This window comes from Meles meles, chromosome 1, assembly GCF_922984935.1.
Source record: "Meles meles chromosome 1, mMelMel3.1 paternal haplotype, whole genome shotgun sequence".
In the NCBI taxonomy this organism is placed as follows: Eukaryota; Metazoa; Chordata; class Mammalia; order Carnivora; family Mustelidae; genus Meles; species Meles meles.
The window spans coordinates 26,437,774-26,451,760 of NC_060066.1; the positions used below are offsets into that span (position 1 = coordinate 26,437,774).

Below are 13,987 nucleotides of genomic sequence, written 5' to 3' on the forward strand. Positions count from 1 at the left end.
TCCTCGAATAAGGATTGGTGAGCAGAAAGAGGGAAATGAGATCATAATTTGTTGCAGTTCTATGATCCCAGAGCTGAACTTGGATTCATTTCAGGTAGCTTAAATGCAATTGTTGAACAGAATTGGGTTATACATTTTATTCACTGACCCGAAGTTCACCACTGATGCATTAACTAAGGATAGATTTAGGCTATCTTTGTGAAAATTTGAACCTCTTTCTCTAGAATGGGTTGATCAAATTTCCTCATGAGGAAGAAAGATTAGAGGCAATCTAAAGCCTTGCAGTCTTTCAGTTTTGCTAATGGAAAACAAACTACATTAATTACTGTAATCAGCATTGAAATCATTCACTTTGAATTCCACAAACTGTTCCCCTAACTCAATTTAGTGACAATCAATGACTTCTTCACTTACACTTAGACTGTCACCTGAATATAACTGGCTGTATGTAGGGCCAGTCTCTGCATGGTGTCTCCTTCAAAGATATATCCTACAGCCATGAATAGTGTAGATGGTTATCATAGGTCTACTTTAATGGTCTGACAGAGATTTTCATGATGTGCCATGAAAGCTTCCTAAAAATCCTCTTCCTCTGTCTCCACCAGTTTCCCACTCATAATAGCTGCATAAACACTCTCCCTCTTTTGCCCTGTGGTCCCCTTAAGACCCCTCTTGGCCTCACATTCATTTATTTTTCCACATAGCCCAAACCCCTGTTGGGTACCTGTGAGCCTCCTCACTGAATTCAACCCTCAGGAAGTGCCGTTTTCTTTTCAGAATATTTTCCCTTGGGTTTTTTTCTTTCCATACTCTCTTTCTTTCTCCTAACATGATCAGAATTTCTCTCAGGGGCCCCTGAGGGCATTGTGAGGCTCACTCTGTTTCCTTCAAGTCCTTTCTTTCTACCAGCCTAGGTGCTTATAAATTTGGAAAAGGGGGAAAAGGAGCTCAACATTACTGTGTTTGGATTTATTTCTCTCTTCACCTGGATGTATGAATGTATCTTCTGAAATATGGGTCAGATGTTGCTTTGCCTTCATTCTTTTTCTCAAGGGAGTAGTGTGCGACTAGATTTCCTTCACTGTACAAAGCAATGCAAACTAGAGCCATCCCTAAAACTCAAATCCTAGAATCTTTTTTTCTCAGTAAAATCCCAGAACATTTCTAGTTTCTGGAATGTTCCTTGTGAACATTCTGAATATTCTGCTATATAGAAGACAAAATTCAAGGTATAATATTTGAATCAGAGAGGTTTCCTTATTGGGCTTTGGGAAACTCCCTGGTCTCTGACCACCATATTCTGCCTGTCCAAATGCCAGCTCCAAAATGTTGAGACATGCCTTCCTTATTGTCTGTACCTCAAATGATCTGAGCATCATTGGATTCATGAGTCCCGGGGTCCCTGTGTGATTCAGCTGGTTAAGTGTCTGCCTTCAGCTCAGGTCATGATCTCAAGGTCCTGGAATTGAGCCCCACTTCAGGTTCCACGCTCAGTGAGGAGTCTGCTTCTCCTTCTACCCCTCTCCTCCTGCTCATGATCTCTCTCTTTCTCTCTCAAAAAAAAGATATATATATATCTATATATAGATATACTATATAGATATGTATGTGCTATATAGCTATATATATACTATACAGATTAATCTATATATCTATATATATAGAGAGAGATATATATAGATATATATTCATGAGTTCATGAATCTCTGTAGTAGGGTTCATGTGTGTGGTCATTTGGTCTATTGGCTGTAAGTCCACTATAACCTGAACTTGTAATATACAGGTGCTTCTGATCCTGCCATCTGTTCATACTTTTCCCTAGTGGATGTCTTGCTTTTAACCATTTATAAAGAGATTACCACATACCCAGAAAATGCCATTCTGGCATTTGCACTCAGCTCAGATTCTTTTGGATATTCATGTTCTCCAGGGTGGTGAGCCTGACTGCCATTAGATGGTGGTTTTGATGGATCTGTGTCCACAAATATTACCTAATGCCCTTTTCTATAGATTAGGAGTCATAACTTCAAATGCTTACAAGAGCAATGCAATAACAGAAGCAAATTAGATGGGCTACATAGGACAAGCTGCCCTCCTAAGGGCAAGGTGTGATTTCTCACTTTTCATAGAGACATGATTATAAATAAATATTTCTCTATTTAATATCAATAATAATAATAATAAATAATACAAGAATGATATCATTGACAACTGGTGACATTATTCCCATTAGCCCTCACAGTTCCTTCATGCCCCCTAGAAAAGAACATTTTCCAAGAGGAAAATGCCTTGAACTAGTGATTACTAAGGTTACTTTAATTTGAAATCCAACAGTAGCAATCAATCCCTTGGGGAATGTGCCAGGCCAATGGAGCAGGTCAGAAGATATATATCAACCTCTCCATTTTGAGAAAGGATTCCAGTGTCTCAGGAAATTGGGTGTCCTTTGGACTTACCCAAGAACCACTTTCCAGATAGCTATACCATTAAAAATTATTTTGAGTTCCTCCTTTTTTATGAATTTGTGTAACATTATTCAAGTCCAATCCTCTAACACCTAAAGAAGCTGGAACATTCTATTCTGTGAATAGAGTGCTCTCCCCAGATTGTCATTTCAATCTAGACTAGTGTCTATAATGTCCTTTTGTCTTTTCATTGGTATTGTGCTCGCGTCTAATTCTTTTTCACCTTTTGGCACTACATTTTTTTTCTAATAATTTAGTTGTTCATATGGCTCAGTTGTGTGGTATGATTTGATTCAGGTGGACTCAGGAACTATCCAAGTTATTCAGGAAGCATTAATAATTAAGAGAGATGTTTGCTTTTTTTTTAACAGTTAAGATATGAAAATTTTATGCAGTACAGTAAACAGAAAGCTTCCCAAGTACCATTCTAAGCCATCTCGTCCCCCATCCTCCCATTGGAGGGAATGGCTACATGTAAAAATCATCATCCCCACCATCATCATATCTCTCTCTCATGCTTACAGTCACAGTCCTATCATCACTAAGCTGCTCTCCATCTTCCTGTTTTCCCTGTCTCAGCCCCATGATCTTGCTTACATGTAGTCCCTTTCCTCCACGTTTAACCCTTAGACTAACACAAGACCTACTCATTCCACTGTTCTCTGCACCCAGGAAAGATTAGTTCATCCCATTCTAATAATTTCAATTGAGATTTTTTCTCCTTGGAAGGTTGTTAAATACAGTTCTCTACCTCATTATAAGAAATTATGCATTAGTTTAAAAAAACGAATAAGGAGAAAGATCGAGTTTTTGACATATCTTTTCAAGCTATTCTCTAGGTTGCATTTCTACTTTATAAATGCCTGCTTCTGTATTTGCCAGTAATAAACCAGCCACCAAATCCCAAAAGAACTTGAAAAAAGATAGCATGCCATGAGACTTAGAATAAAACAAGAAAGTTCTCTTTCTAGGTGTCAAGAAGTGAGTGCTAAGTCATCTAGAGTTTTCTGTTTTAGAAAGCAAGACAGTTGGACATAAATTAAATCTCCTATCTTTGTTGCAGTCATAGAAAGAAACTGTTCCTGGGTATGAGGATTTATTATTCATTGGTGAATGTCACTTTTTTAAAGCTACTGAACTCGACTCATATAGACTGAAAGATGAGAAGGATTTATTTACAGACCAAAAATGAGAGTTGGGTTAAAATGTATTCAATATTTTGTTCTAAGTACATTCCATTTACTTTTAAAAATCTAATGTTTCTTAATACTTTAAAATTATAATTATTTAACTGTTTATGGAAAAATAAGTTAAACAGTCTAAAAATTATATGTTTTATTAAATTTCATTTTATTAAATATACGACTCAGACTCATTTTAGTCTCTCTTCCTGGTTTCTCCTCACCTCCATGCTCTCTGTATGTTCCAGAGCTAGGACTTGAATATTTTCCCCCTCTCTATTTCCACTCATTCTATGGATAACTGTCACCCAGTCTCTAACATTAAATAATATCTGTGTGCTGATGTCTCTCAAATTTACATCACCAGTCTAGTTCCTTGCCCTGAAGTCCAGAGTCATACATTCAACTTCCTACTCAACATCTCCCAATAGATGTTTAATAGGCATCTCAAACTTAACCTGTCCAAAACTGATCTACTCTCCCTCTGTCACTCCAAACCTGATGCTGTCACAGACTTTCACCATCATCATTAATAGCACTCCATTCTTCCAGTAATTCAGACCAAAACTCTTGGAGTAATTTCTGATTCCTTTCTTTCTGTTATAACCATACACAGTTCATCAGGAAAAAACATATTAGTTCTACCTTTGAAATATATTCAGAACTCATCTAGTTCTTACTTCCTCCACCTCTGACATCCTGGTCCCAGCAACCATCATCTCTGGCCCAAATTACTGCAACAGCCTCCTAACTGCTCTCACTGTTTCTGCCCTTGTCCCTATTCATTATTCAATAATTAATAATTCAATAAACAAATATTTGTTGTCCCAGTCACCTGTGCCCATTGATTAATATCTTCTTAGTCATTTCTCCACTGAGACTCAGAAGGGTTCTGATGCATGAACACTATCTGTATCTCTCCTTATTTTTACCTGGGTTTTATCTTCCCTGCTCTCTCTGCTATAGTGAGCAATGCCCTCTTTGATCTAAAGCAACCCCTTCAACAAAAATGGAAATAGAATATTGGCCTTCTGGATTACATGGTCATGTTCTTGAATATAATTAGGATATAATACATTCATTGGACTGCTTTATAGATAAAGAGGATTACATTTAATGAAATACACTGGAAGAGTCAGATGAATGCTATTGGCTCAAAGCTTTTGATTTAATTAAGACACTAAGTTAAGACTAACTGAAAGAGAAGTTCCCCTTCCTTGTGGAGACTCATAATATCCAATAATATTATCATTGTAGCTTCCTGGGCTGACATGAAAAAGTTTGGAAGCAAAATGAATGACAAAGTATAAAGGAAAATTTTCTTATAGCTCTGGTATTGGTAACTTAGATACCCAGCTAAGGAAAAAAAAGTCTCAATATCCAATCTATAAAATAATAACAATAATAAATTGGAGTCCAGATACCCCCTTCATGGCTAATTGTGTTCTAACTGATTCATTTCTCTCAATCATAACCTCAGGCACCCCACCTCCAATTTATATAAACAGCAAAAAGAAAGCGAAATCAAGATCTAGATCTATCTATCTACCTATCATCTATCATCTACTTACCTGTCAATCTATCTGAAACCATTGAAGTCAAATTGTTCAGTTTTTCATTTATCTCCCAATAGGAAGGAGGATACTAGTCTTTTTCTCTGCAAGCCAAACTGAGGGGGAGGGCTTTAGAAGAACCCCTCATAGAGAATGGAGTTGTCTGGCAGAAAGAGGAATGAGAATCCCCAGGTAGATATTTGATTATACAGTGTAGTACTTGCTGATCTGTCTTCTGTGCTGATTGAGCAACAGGAAGAAAATTGGTGAAAACTGACAGGTTGAAAAGAAGGTGAGCTGTCTAATTCAAACAATTTGGTAAGTCAGTGATGTGAATTTCCTATGCATCAAATGAATACCAAAGAAGGTACCTGAGCTTGACCACCAAGTGAAGGAAAGCTAACAACCTGAGACCATAGGGTACACTTCCAGGGGTGGGAGTAAGGAGGTGACTGGAAAAGGTTGAGCTTCTCCTATATCAGGGAATTATGCAGTGAGAAGTCACCCTTAACCCACTCTTGGGCTTTCCAAAAGACTCATTTATTATTGTGGAGAACAAACATTTTTCCGTATCCAACAAACGGAAACCATCAGGGAAGAGTCAGGGGTAGTGAGGGATACAGAAATAGCCAGGAAAGGACTGACAACGCAATCTGTCCCATACCAGCCCTAAAAGACCACAGGCAAGAAGACGTAAAAGAAAGAGGAAGGAGGTAAGATGTGGGGAGACTATTCTAAATGCTGAAGTGAATGGAGGAATGAATCAGCAAGTACAAGTCCTTCATCGGCACGTTCCTCCCCATTCTCCAAGCCTCTCCAGCCATTGCTCAAGGACGAACCTTGGGTAGATGTGTGGAGAGGATAAGATAAAAATTTTGTTTTGGACTGGACCAAGTTTTTTAGTCCTGAAAGTGATGAGAAGATTAGAGATCTGTTAAACATTTATTTAAGGAGATGGAGATTTGGCAGTGCAGTTTTGAAGGCAATAATTGGAAGGAAGAAGGAAGGAAGGAAAGAAGGAAGGACGGAAGGAAGGAATGGGGGAAAGGTAAGAAGGGAAGGAAAGAAGGAAGAGAGGGAGGGAGGGATGGAAGGAAAGAAGGAAGGAAGGAAGGAAGGAAGGCAGGCAGGCAGACAGGTAGGCAGGCAGGAAGGAATAAAAGAAGGAAATGATAAAAAGAAACCCATTTCTGTTTTTGTTCCATCAATTTCAGAATGTACCATAAGATGTGTACTCAAGCAAGAATTTCTTTGCCCTCAGCAGAGAACTCCCTGCATAACCATGGCTTATTCTTTTTTCCTACCTCTCTAATGGGATATCTGAGAAAATTCCTTGAGTGAATGGGATAGGACTGAAGTCCCTGGAGAACTCTTTGGAGACAAGGCTGGGTCAACATGCCTGATGAACTTTCCCTTTGAGGATAAGGGGTTTTCTCTTGAACTCAATTAGGCTCAAAGGATAGGAAAGCCTTCTCATTCACAGACATTGCATTCTATTTGGAGGCAGTTCTTCTGAGGGAGCAATTAGAGTAAGTCTGATGCATAGATCAGAATTTATTTGTGGTTCTCATTGAGAAAATGTGTATGCATCTAAAAATAAACCCCACTTTTAATTACATGTTTGTGTAGTATTAAATTCCATTTTCCTGAAGGACTACCGTAGGGAAACTGATAACAGTAGCAATCTGCGGGGTTTTGCTCCCACTCTCTACAGAGCTGAGTCCGGGAGAAGGGATGAAGGGGTTATGGAGATGAAAGATGGCTCAGAGCTGTGATCATTTCTCTGTAACCCTGGCCCTTTAATCTGTGTGTTTCTGGCTTCTTCATTTTATCCTAGATTCAGACCTGACACATTTCTCATAATTTTCTTTGAAAAATCATCCAGTGTGCTGAGGTTAAAGAGAGTCTGTGATAACTTACCACACCTATCCATAAAGCGAGTTCCAAAAAGAGGGACAAGGATAGAACCCTCCTTGTTTGATAGTCCCTGAGATGATATCTGGATTTTATCATGCTCAGCTCCCCAGAAAGGCTATCTATCAGACGAAATGTTAGAATGCTCACTTTTTAAATTCACTTACAGCCAAACCCCTGAGATCAAACTCAGATCTTCCCATCCCCAACTCCCCTCTGAGAACCTAACTGCCACTTCTCAGATGAAAGAGCATCTCCCACTGTGGAACACTAGAATCCCATAGCATTTTTATTCAAGGGAATTTCATCTGAATACAGTCTGAAGCACTTTTGACTCTTTCATACAGGTCTTAAAACATGCTGGGTATTTTGAATTTGTCCCTTCTACTTAAAGTAACACAGAAATGAGTCAGCACTCCAACGCAAATTATTTATAACAGACTTTCTTCAGACCTTAGAAAAATAAAAATAGATAAATGAACTATGTCTACTTTATATTTATCAGGTATGCCCTCTTTTTATTGTAAAAATGGGGGGGTGAGTGGTTTAAAGACAACAATCTGTATTTCACTAACATGCAAATCACGTCTTTATCTCAGAAACCTGAGATACTATCCAGGAGAATCTTGAAGCTACAGACCAGCCATATCTTGGGTTTTGTCAGTGTGGTCCACGGGCTAACAGCAGCAAAATGGCCTGTGAGGTCAGGGTGGGTGAGGGTTTGTTAACGGTGCAGCTTTCTGGATCCCACCTTATACCTACTAGAAGAGCATTCTGGAAATCTGCATTTTAGCAAGTTCCTAGATGCTCACTAAGGTTTAAAAGTCTTCAAAAGCAGTTATGATTGCATAAACCCAAAAAGTCCTCTCCTTCCTCCACAAACTATAAACTTCCAAAACAAAGAACTACTTGACTTTCCCTCGTACTCACTTTATGTCTCTGCTCTCTGTCCAACTCCTCTTATCTTCTATTCATTTTTTTTTTTTTAATCTAAATTCACTTCCGACAAAATCACCTCCAAGAACTCTTTCCTGATGTCTCTGGGATGTTACCTGTAACTTCCCTGTGTTTCCAAACAGTTCAAGCATGTACTTGTTCTGCATGTTACCTATGCCTATCTTCTGCGTAGAGTGTGCATCTCTTGAGGGCAGAAAAAATGTCATATGGGCTTATTTTTGAATTTCAGGACCTAGCAGAGTATCTTATATATAGCAGAAACTATATATGAGATGGATTAACAGGAGGAAAAAAAACAAAGTTTTATTACATGCTCAAGGAGGCCCTAAAGAAATGAGCAAGGCAAATTATATACTTTTTATGCAAAGATTCTTTGAGGAATTGACAGGACAAAGAAAATGTTGGGAGCTTCAATTGGTATGAAATTCTAACCAGATTTTAGACCACGAATAGTAAATCAGCAAATGAAATAACAAGGGTTTTTTACTCAGCCTCCTTGGCTCTAAATTTCACATCTGTGGTGTTAAGGGCATCTCTTTACCTCCTGGTACAGGAAAAGGTACCTTTCATGTGAGAGATTTATTTCCTGCTTTCAGGGGGACAGAGAAGGATCTGGATGCCCTTTTTGTACAGGTTTTGTCTTAAGTAACATTTATTTAAAATAATCAATATGCAAAGTGGTCCATCTTTGGGGTGACTGGCCTTGGCCCCACCTATGCAAATTATTTAAATTCTCTACACATTGACGTTCTTATCTATAATAATAGTACGAAAGAGGCTGGACTTTTTTTTTTTCCAAGCATTATATAAAATAATCCAAGGGACTTTTCACATAGTTCCTGGCACATAGGAAATATTCAATAAATGTTAATTGGTTAAAGTAATACAAATACCACATAGACACATTCCTGACACACTATTGTTTACTGCATGACTGACATACAAATGTGGTGTGCCCGAGTTTTTGCTTCCGAGAGACCACCAAGGAGCCAAGCACCAATGCACACACAAGCTTAAGCTTAAGCTTGACAAACTTAAGCTTGGGCCCAAATATACCGGACACAGCGGAGTAGGGACTTGGACCCTGAACCAGATTACAGTCAGAGTTTTTAAAGTCAGTGGAGGGGTGGACTCTGCGGTGGGTGAGGACAAAGGGGATTATGGGTGATGTAAGTCTCTAAGGAATTTTGGAAGCAGGTCTCCAGGACCTTGAGGGGCTAGCTGTTGTCTGGGGAAAAGGTTATTCATTACCAATAATAAAGATCTTCTCGTGAGACCCTTTAGATGTATATCAGTGGGTCATATGCTTGGGAATGATTCTCAACACTATCTTGGAGATCTAGAGATAAAGTGTCACATTTCTCCTATCAAGTGTCCTTGTTAGTGAGATTTGGGTTTAGAAGAAATTTAACTTTATTTAGGGCTTGAGGAACTGAGTTATTTGCCTCTGGAAATTGTACTATTGTTCAAATAGCTTCTTTGTTAAACCAAGGGAGACTCCTGCCTTGCAGGATTGTGATCTTTGCAAGTTAACTATTTGCTTTTCCCCCAGGGCAGCCAGGGGTGGCCAAGGAATGTCACACATACTATGGAAGAGAGGGGAGAGGGTGGAGAGGGGGTGCAAGGTGCCAGCTTTTGCTTTGCCAAGATGGCTGTACTTATGCTAAAGCTAAATTTGAGGTGGGATGGCCTTAATTTTCTCGGCCTCCACAATGAGTAAATGATGAATAAGTGAGTGAATGAATGAATGAATGAATGGGATTTTGAAAGTACCTTGTCTGGTCTTGATCTTCTTTCTGTTTTGTATATTCCAGTTTCTCTTGTTCAGGCAAGCTTAGTTATTGTCTTTTACAGAATCTGTTAAACTGTGTTGCCTTTATACGTGGAGGTACACAATGTTATTTTAGTTGTTAAATGTTTAAGTATTTATTACATTGTAATAGCTGCATGTTTATTTTTAGGCATTTGGGGAAAAATATAAGTCATACATAAGCACTATGATTTCACAGTAGCGTAAGTTTTAAAAAGTCATTGAAGTTAAAATATAAATGAATCTATTTAAAGAAAATTATTAATTTAATATAAGAAGTACATGGATATGACAAAGTTGTAAGGTTTATTAAGCTACTAACTTTTTATTCCTTTTACAGTTAAATTTCTCTTTATAAATTCAAATATTTGCTACTAATATTATTAGTAGTGATGAAGTTTTAGAATATAAATGAGGTTCGATGGGGTGAGGTTTGGAGCCCATGACCAAGAAAGAATTCTTGAGACATCTTTGGTGCACAATGGTGGTTTATGAAAGCACAGGGACAGGACCCATGGGGAGAAAGAGATGCTGCGTTGGGCTTGTGAGGGGTGGCTGGTTATATAAGGTGAGGTTAGGGGAGGTAAGGAAAAAGGGAGGTTTCAAAAGAACTTTCCTGTGCTGAAGAGGACCTACAAGATCCCTGAGGTCTTGAGGCCTTGCCATTATCAGGTTAAGATGGTTTATCCCCTCTAGCAAGGTATCAACATAAGATGGGAGATTCCTGGAAGAATGTCACACCTGTCCCACCCAGGAGTGAAGGGGTGGTGGGAGATTGTAGGGTGTCAGCTTCTGCTTTGGCCTCAGCTTGCCTTCTGTCCCCATCAGTAGTTCTTTGTTCAAAAGCTCTTGCTCTTTCTCTGTCTTTTTCCTGTATTTTATACTGCTTTCTGCTTTGGGCAGATTTCTATATCTCTTTTCTCTACATTTGACCTCGCCTTATTTTTTTCTTGCATTTTGGCCACTCCATACTCTGCTGCTGTTGCTACACCATGGCTTGTCCCTGTGCACAACTCCCTGCCATGTGCCTGCTAGTTGCTGTGACCATAAGCCTTTTCCTGACTGACCTCCACTGACCATCTGTCTCTTCTCTTAGGTTTCACACCCTGTTGGGGAGTCTGTTCCCATACTTTTGGAATGATAAATTTGGACAGTTTCAACCCTATGTGAGAGAGAAGCTGCTTCAGAATATGTTATAAGTAGGGTCACCTTCAGGGAAGTCCTTTCAGAGAACAAACAGTAACCACATTTTTATGTTCTCCTTTGTTCTAAAGGCCCCTCCTAACTGCCTCCCTCACACTTCAGATGGAGGGACCAGCTAAAATGCTTCTGGGTACTTTACTTTTTAATCCTTTATGGCCTGTTACTCAATTGTTAATTTTATGACTGATTACCTCTTTTAATGATGATTAGACTGAAGTGCACAAATACTTGTCTAAAACAATATGAGTCCATGACATATTAAGGATTTCTGTCAGAAATTTTCCATATTTCCGGGACCTTCTCTAAGATACTTTACTCTCTCTTTTAAAATATGGTAATTTAAGTGGCTATTATGCACATAATTTTATTTTTGAAATAATAACCCTACAGGAAACCTAATTATGAGTCATTGTAACAAAGAGGAGTAAATAATCCTCATGAAAATGGTCTCCTTTGAAAGCTTTTTAGGAAACAAAATTAAATTCTACGAAGGAAGAAAATCTAATTTTATATGACAGGGTTTTTTTTTTTTTTTCTTTTCTTTTTTCTTTTTCTTTTATTTTTTGCATGCAAATAAGAAATTTTGGCAATTTCACATAAGAATATTTTTCTTAACTGGATATTTGTAGTAATGCGTGATTCCTAGGTCAATTTATAAATATTTCCTATTCCATTTGGGTTACATCAGATTATTTTAAAAATGCCAGTAAGTAAAAATAGTGTCTGGAGCAATAGCTTTTAAAATTTTTGCAAGGTAAAACAGAAACAAGTAAGTAACACAAAATATAAACACATGGGATAAAGTTTAAATGGAGTGTTTAGAGAAAATATAACAGGAAATCATCAGGAATGGTCTCTATTATGTTCGAAAGTTAATACAGTATACATTTAATCTTTTTTTTTCTTTCCTGAATAATTTTCAGTAATTAAATACTCTTTGCTCCATTTTTGTTTTCTGTGTATACTTCCTGAAGGTACAGAGTAGGCTAAGGTAGCTGGGCTGCAGAGTCAAGTAGGTAAGTTCAGAGTCTATGCTAGAGCTGAAACTAGATTATACAGGACCATATTAGTCAACACAGAAAGAAGCCATTGAAGGGTGTGGTCTGATTTCTGGTTGGAATAAAAAAATAATCTGACTATAGCATGAAGGGTAGTTAGTGTGGATGAAAAGACCAGTTAAAAGGGTCATTGACTGGGTCATCTGGGTGACTCAGTCAATGAAGCATCTGCCTTCAGCTCAGGTCATGATCTCAGGGTCGTAGAATTGAGTCTCACATCAGGTCCTCTGCTCAGTGGGGGAGTCAGCTTCTCCCTCTCATTCTGCCTCCCTCCCCCTACCTTCAAATAAATAAACAAAATCTTAAAAAAAAAACAAAAACAAAAAGAGGAAAGGTGAGTTAGGAAGGTTTGTTGGAAGGGTGAGATGATGATATGATAATTTATAAACTAACATGGTGGTTATAGAGATAGAGAAACAAAAACTTGAGGATGGCCTGGATATGGGAGTACATGAAAAAGATTATGGAAATATGAAAGATGCTTACATCTAGATTCCTGGCTTATGTAACTCCATGGATGGTGATTTCATTTACCAATACTAGGAAATAATGGGAGAAGACCTGTTTTGAGGTCCTGTTTTGTAAAAAATAACTTGAAAGTACTTTTAAAATTTAGTAAGCCTTGTGAGCTTTGGGGAGTTGCTCTTCTCTGGACTTGGTTTATTCATCTCCAAAATGAGGTGTTTATACCAGTGTTGTCATTACGATTTCAATTGTGTGTATATTTAGAGAAAAGCAGAAAATTATATACTGGAAGTGATAAGCTGAAGATTTGAATCTAATGTTAAAGGAAAAGGGATCAAAATAGATGTCTAGGAAAGAGAATGGTATAATGAAACTGTAATTTGAAGGATATTATTCTGACAGCTGGACTGAAGCAGGAGAGAAATTAGCGGATGGGAAATCAGGAAAGAGGCTGAATCAATGAAGGCCCAAATTGTAGTAGGGGCTCTAGAATAAGGAAGATTAGAGTTTTAGTCAGTGTGTAGAATGAATTAGCAGTATCTGCTAATGTAAGTCAGAAAATAAAAGAGAGAAACTAAAACTGACAATGTACATTGTTTTCAAGCCTTGAAAATGAAAATGGAGACACAAGAATGCATGTAAGGGATATTATTAGGACACTTGAAGATGATCAGTTTATCTGGCATGCTGTGTGTATAGCAATGTCACATTTCAGAAAGTAAATTACTCTTTCTAAGGAAAATTATCACTCAGTAATAGGACCAGATATAGCTTTACCTTCAAAACATTATTAAATAACATTTTTAAAGTATATGCAGAGATTCGTTTAAAAATTATAGTTGGTACCAATAATAATCTCTACAACTTGTTCTAAACCTTCTGTTCTTACTCACTCTCTGATTTTATATTTTCAGCTCCATGTGGTGGCCACTTTTCAGCTCCCAGTGGATTGATTCTCTCCCCAGGATGGCCAGGATACTACAAAGACTCCTTGAATTGTGAGTGGGTGATTGAAGCTGAACCTGGACACTCTATCAAAATTACATTTGAAAGGTCTCTACAAATATTTTTCTACCTTTAAAAAACTATAGATTATCTAAAAGAACAGTTGGCATTATCCATTTTATTTGCCAAATCAATGTATAATTTTAATGCAATAATTGATTTCTGTGCCTTGAATGTTTCAGTTTGTCCCTTTTAACCTTTCAGGCTGCTTTCAAGTTAATTTTCTATTTGTTTAATGTTCTGTCAGTACTGTTGAGATGCAAAATGGACCTTTTTTGCTTTATATGCGTATGCTTTATATACATATATGCACTACTGAGATAAGAACATGTGACCTTTAACTTAATGAGTTTAGTTGTCCTGATTTTAAAGGGCT

At 37.8% G+C, this 13,987-nt stretch overlaps 1 protein-coding gene across 2 annotated transcripts in view; it reads left to right on the forward strand.

Moving 5' to 3' along the window:
* CSMD3 (CUB and Sushi multiple domains 3) overlaps positions 1–13,987 on the forward strand; it is a 1,273,428-nt gene that overhangs the window by 836,660 nt on the left and 422,781 nt on the right. For both annotated transcript variants that reach the window (XM_046025880.1, XM_046025873.1), the window contains one exon: positions 13,521–13,659. In XM_046025880.1, coding sequence (XP_045881836.1) covers positions 13,521–13,659 — 139 coding nt within the window. The remainder of the gene's footprint in view (positions 1–13,520; positions 13,660–13,987) is intronic.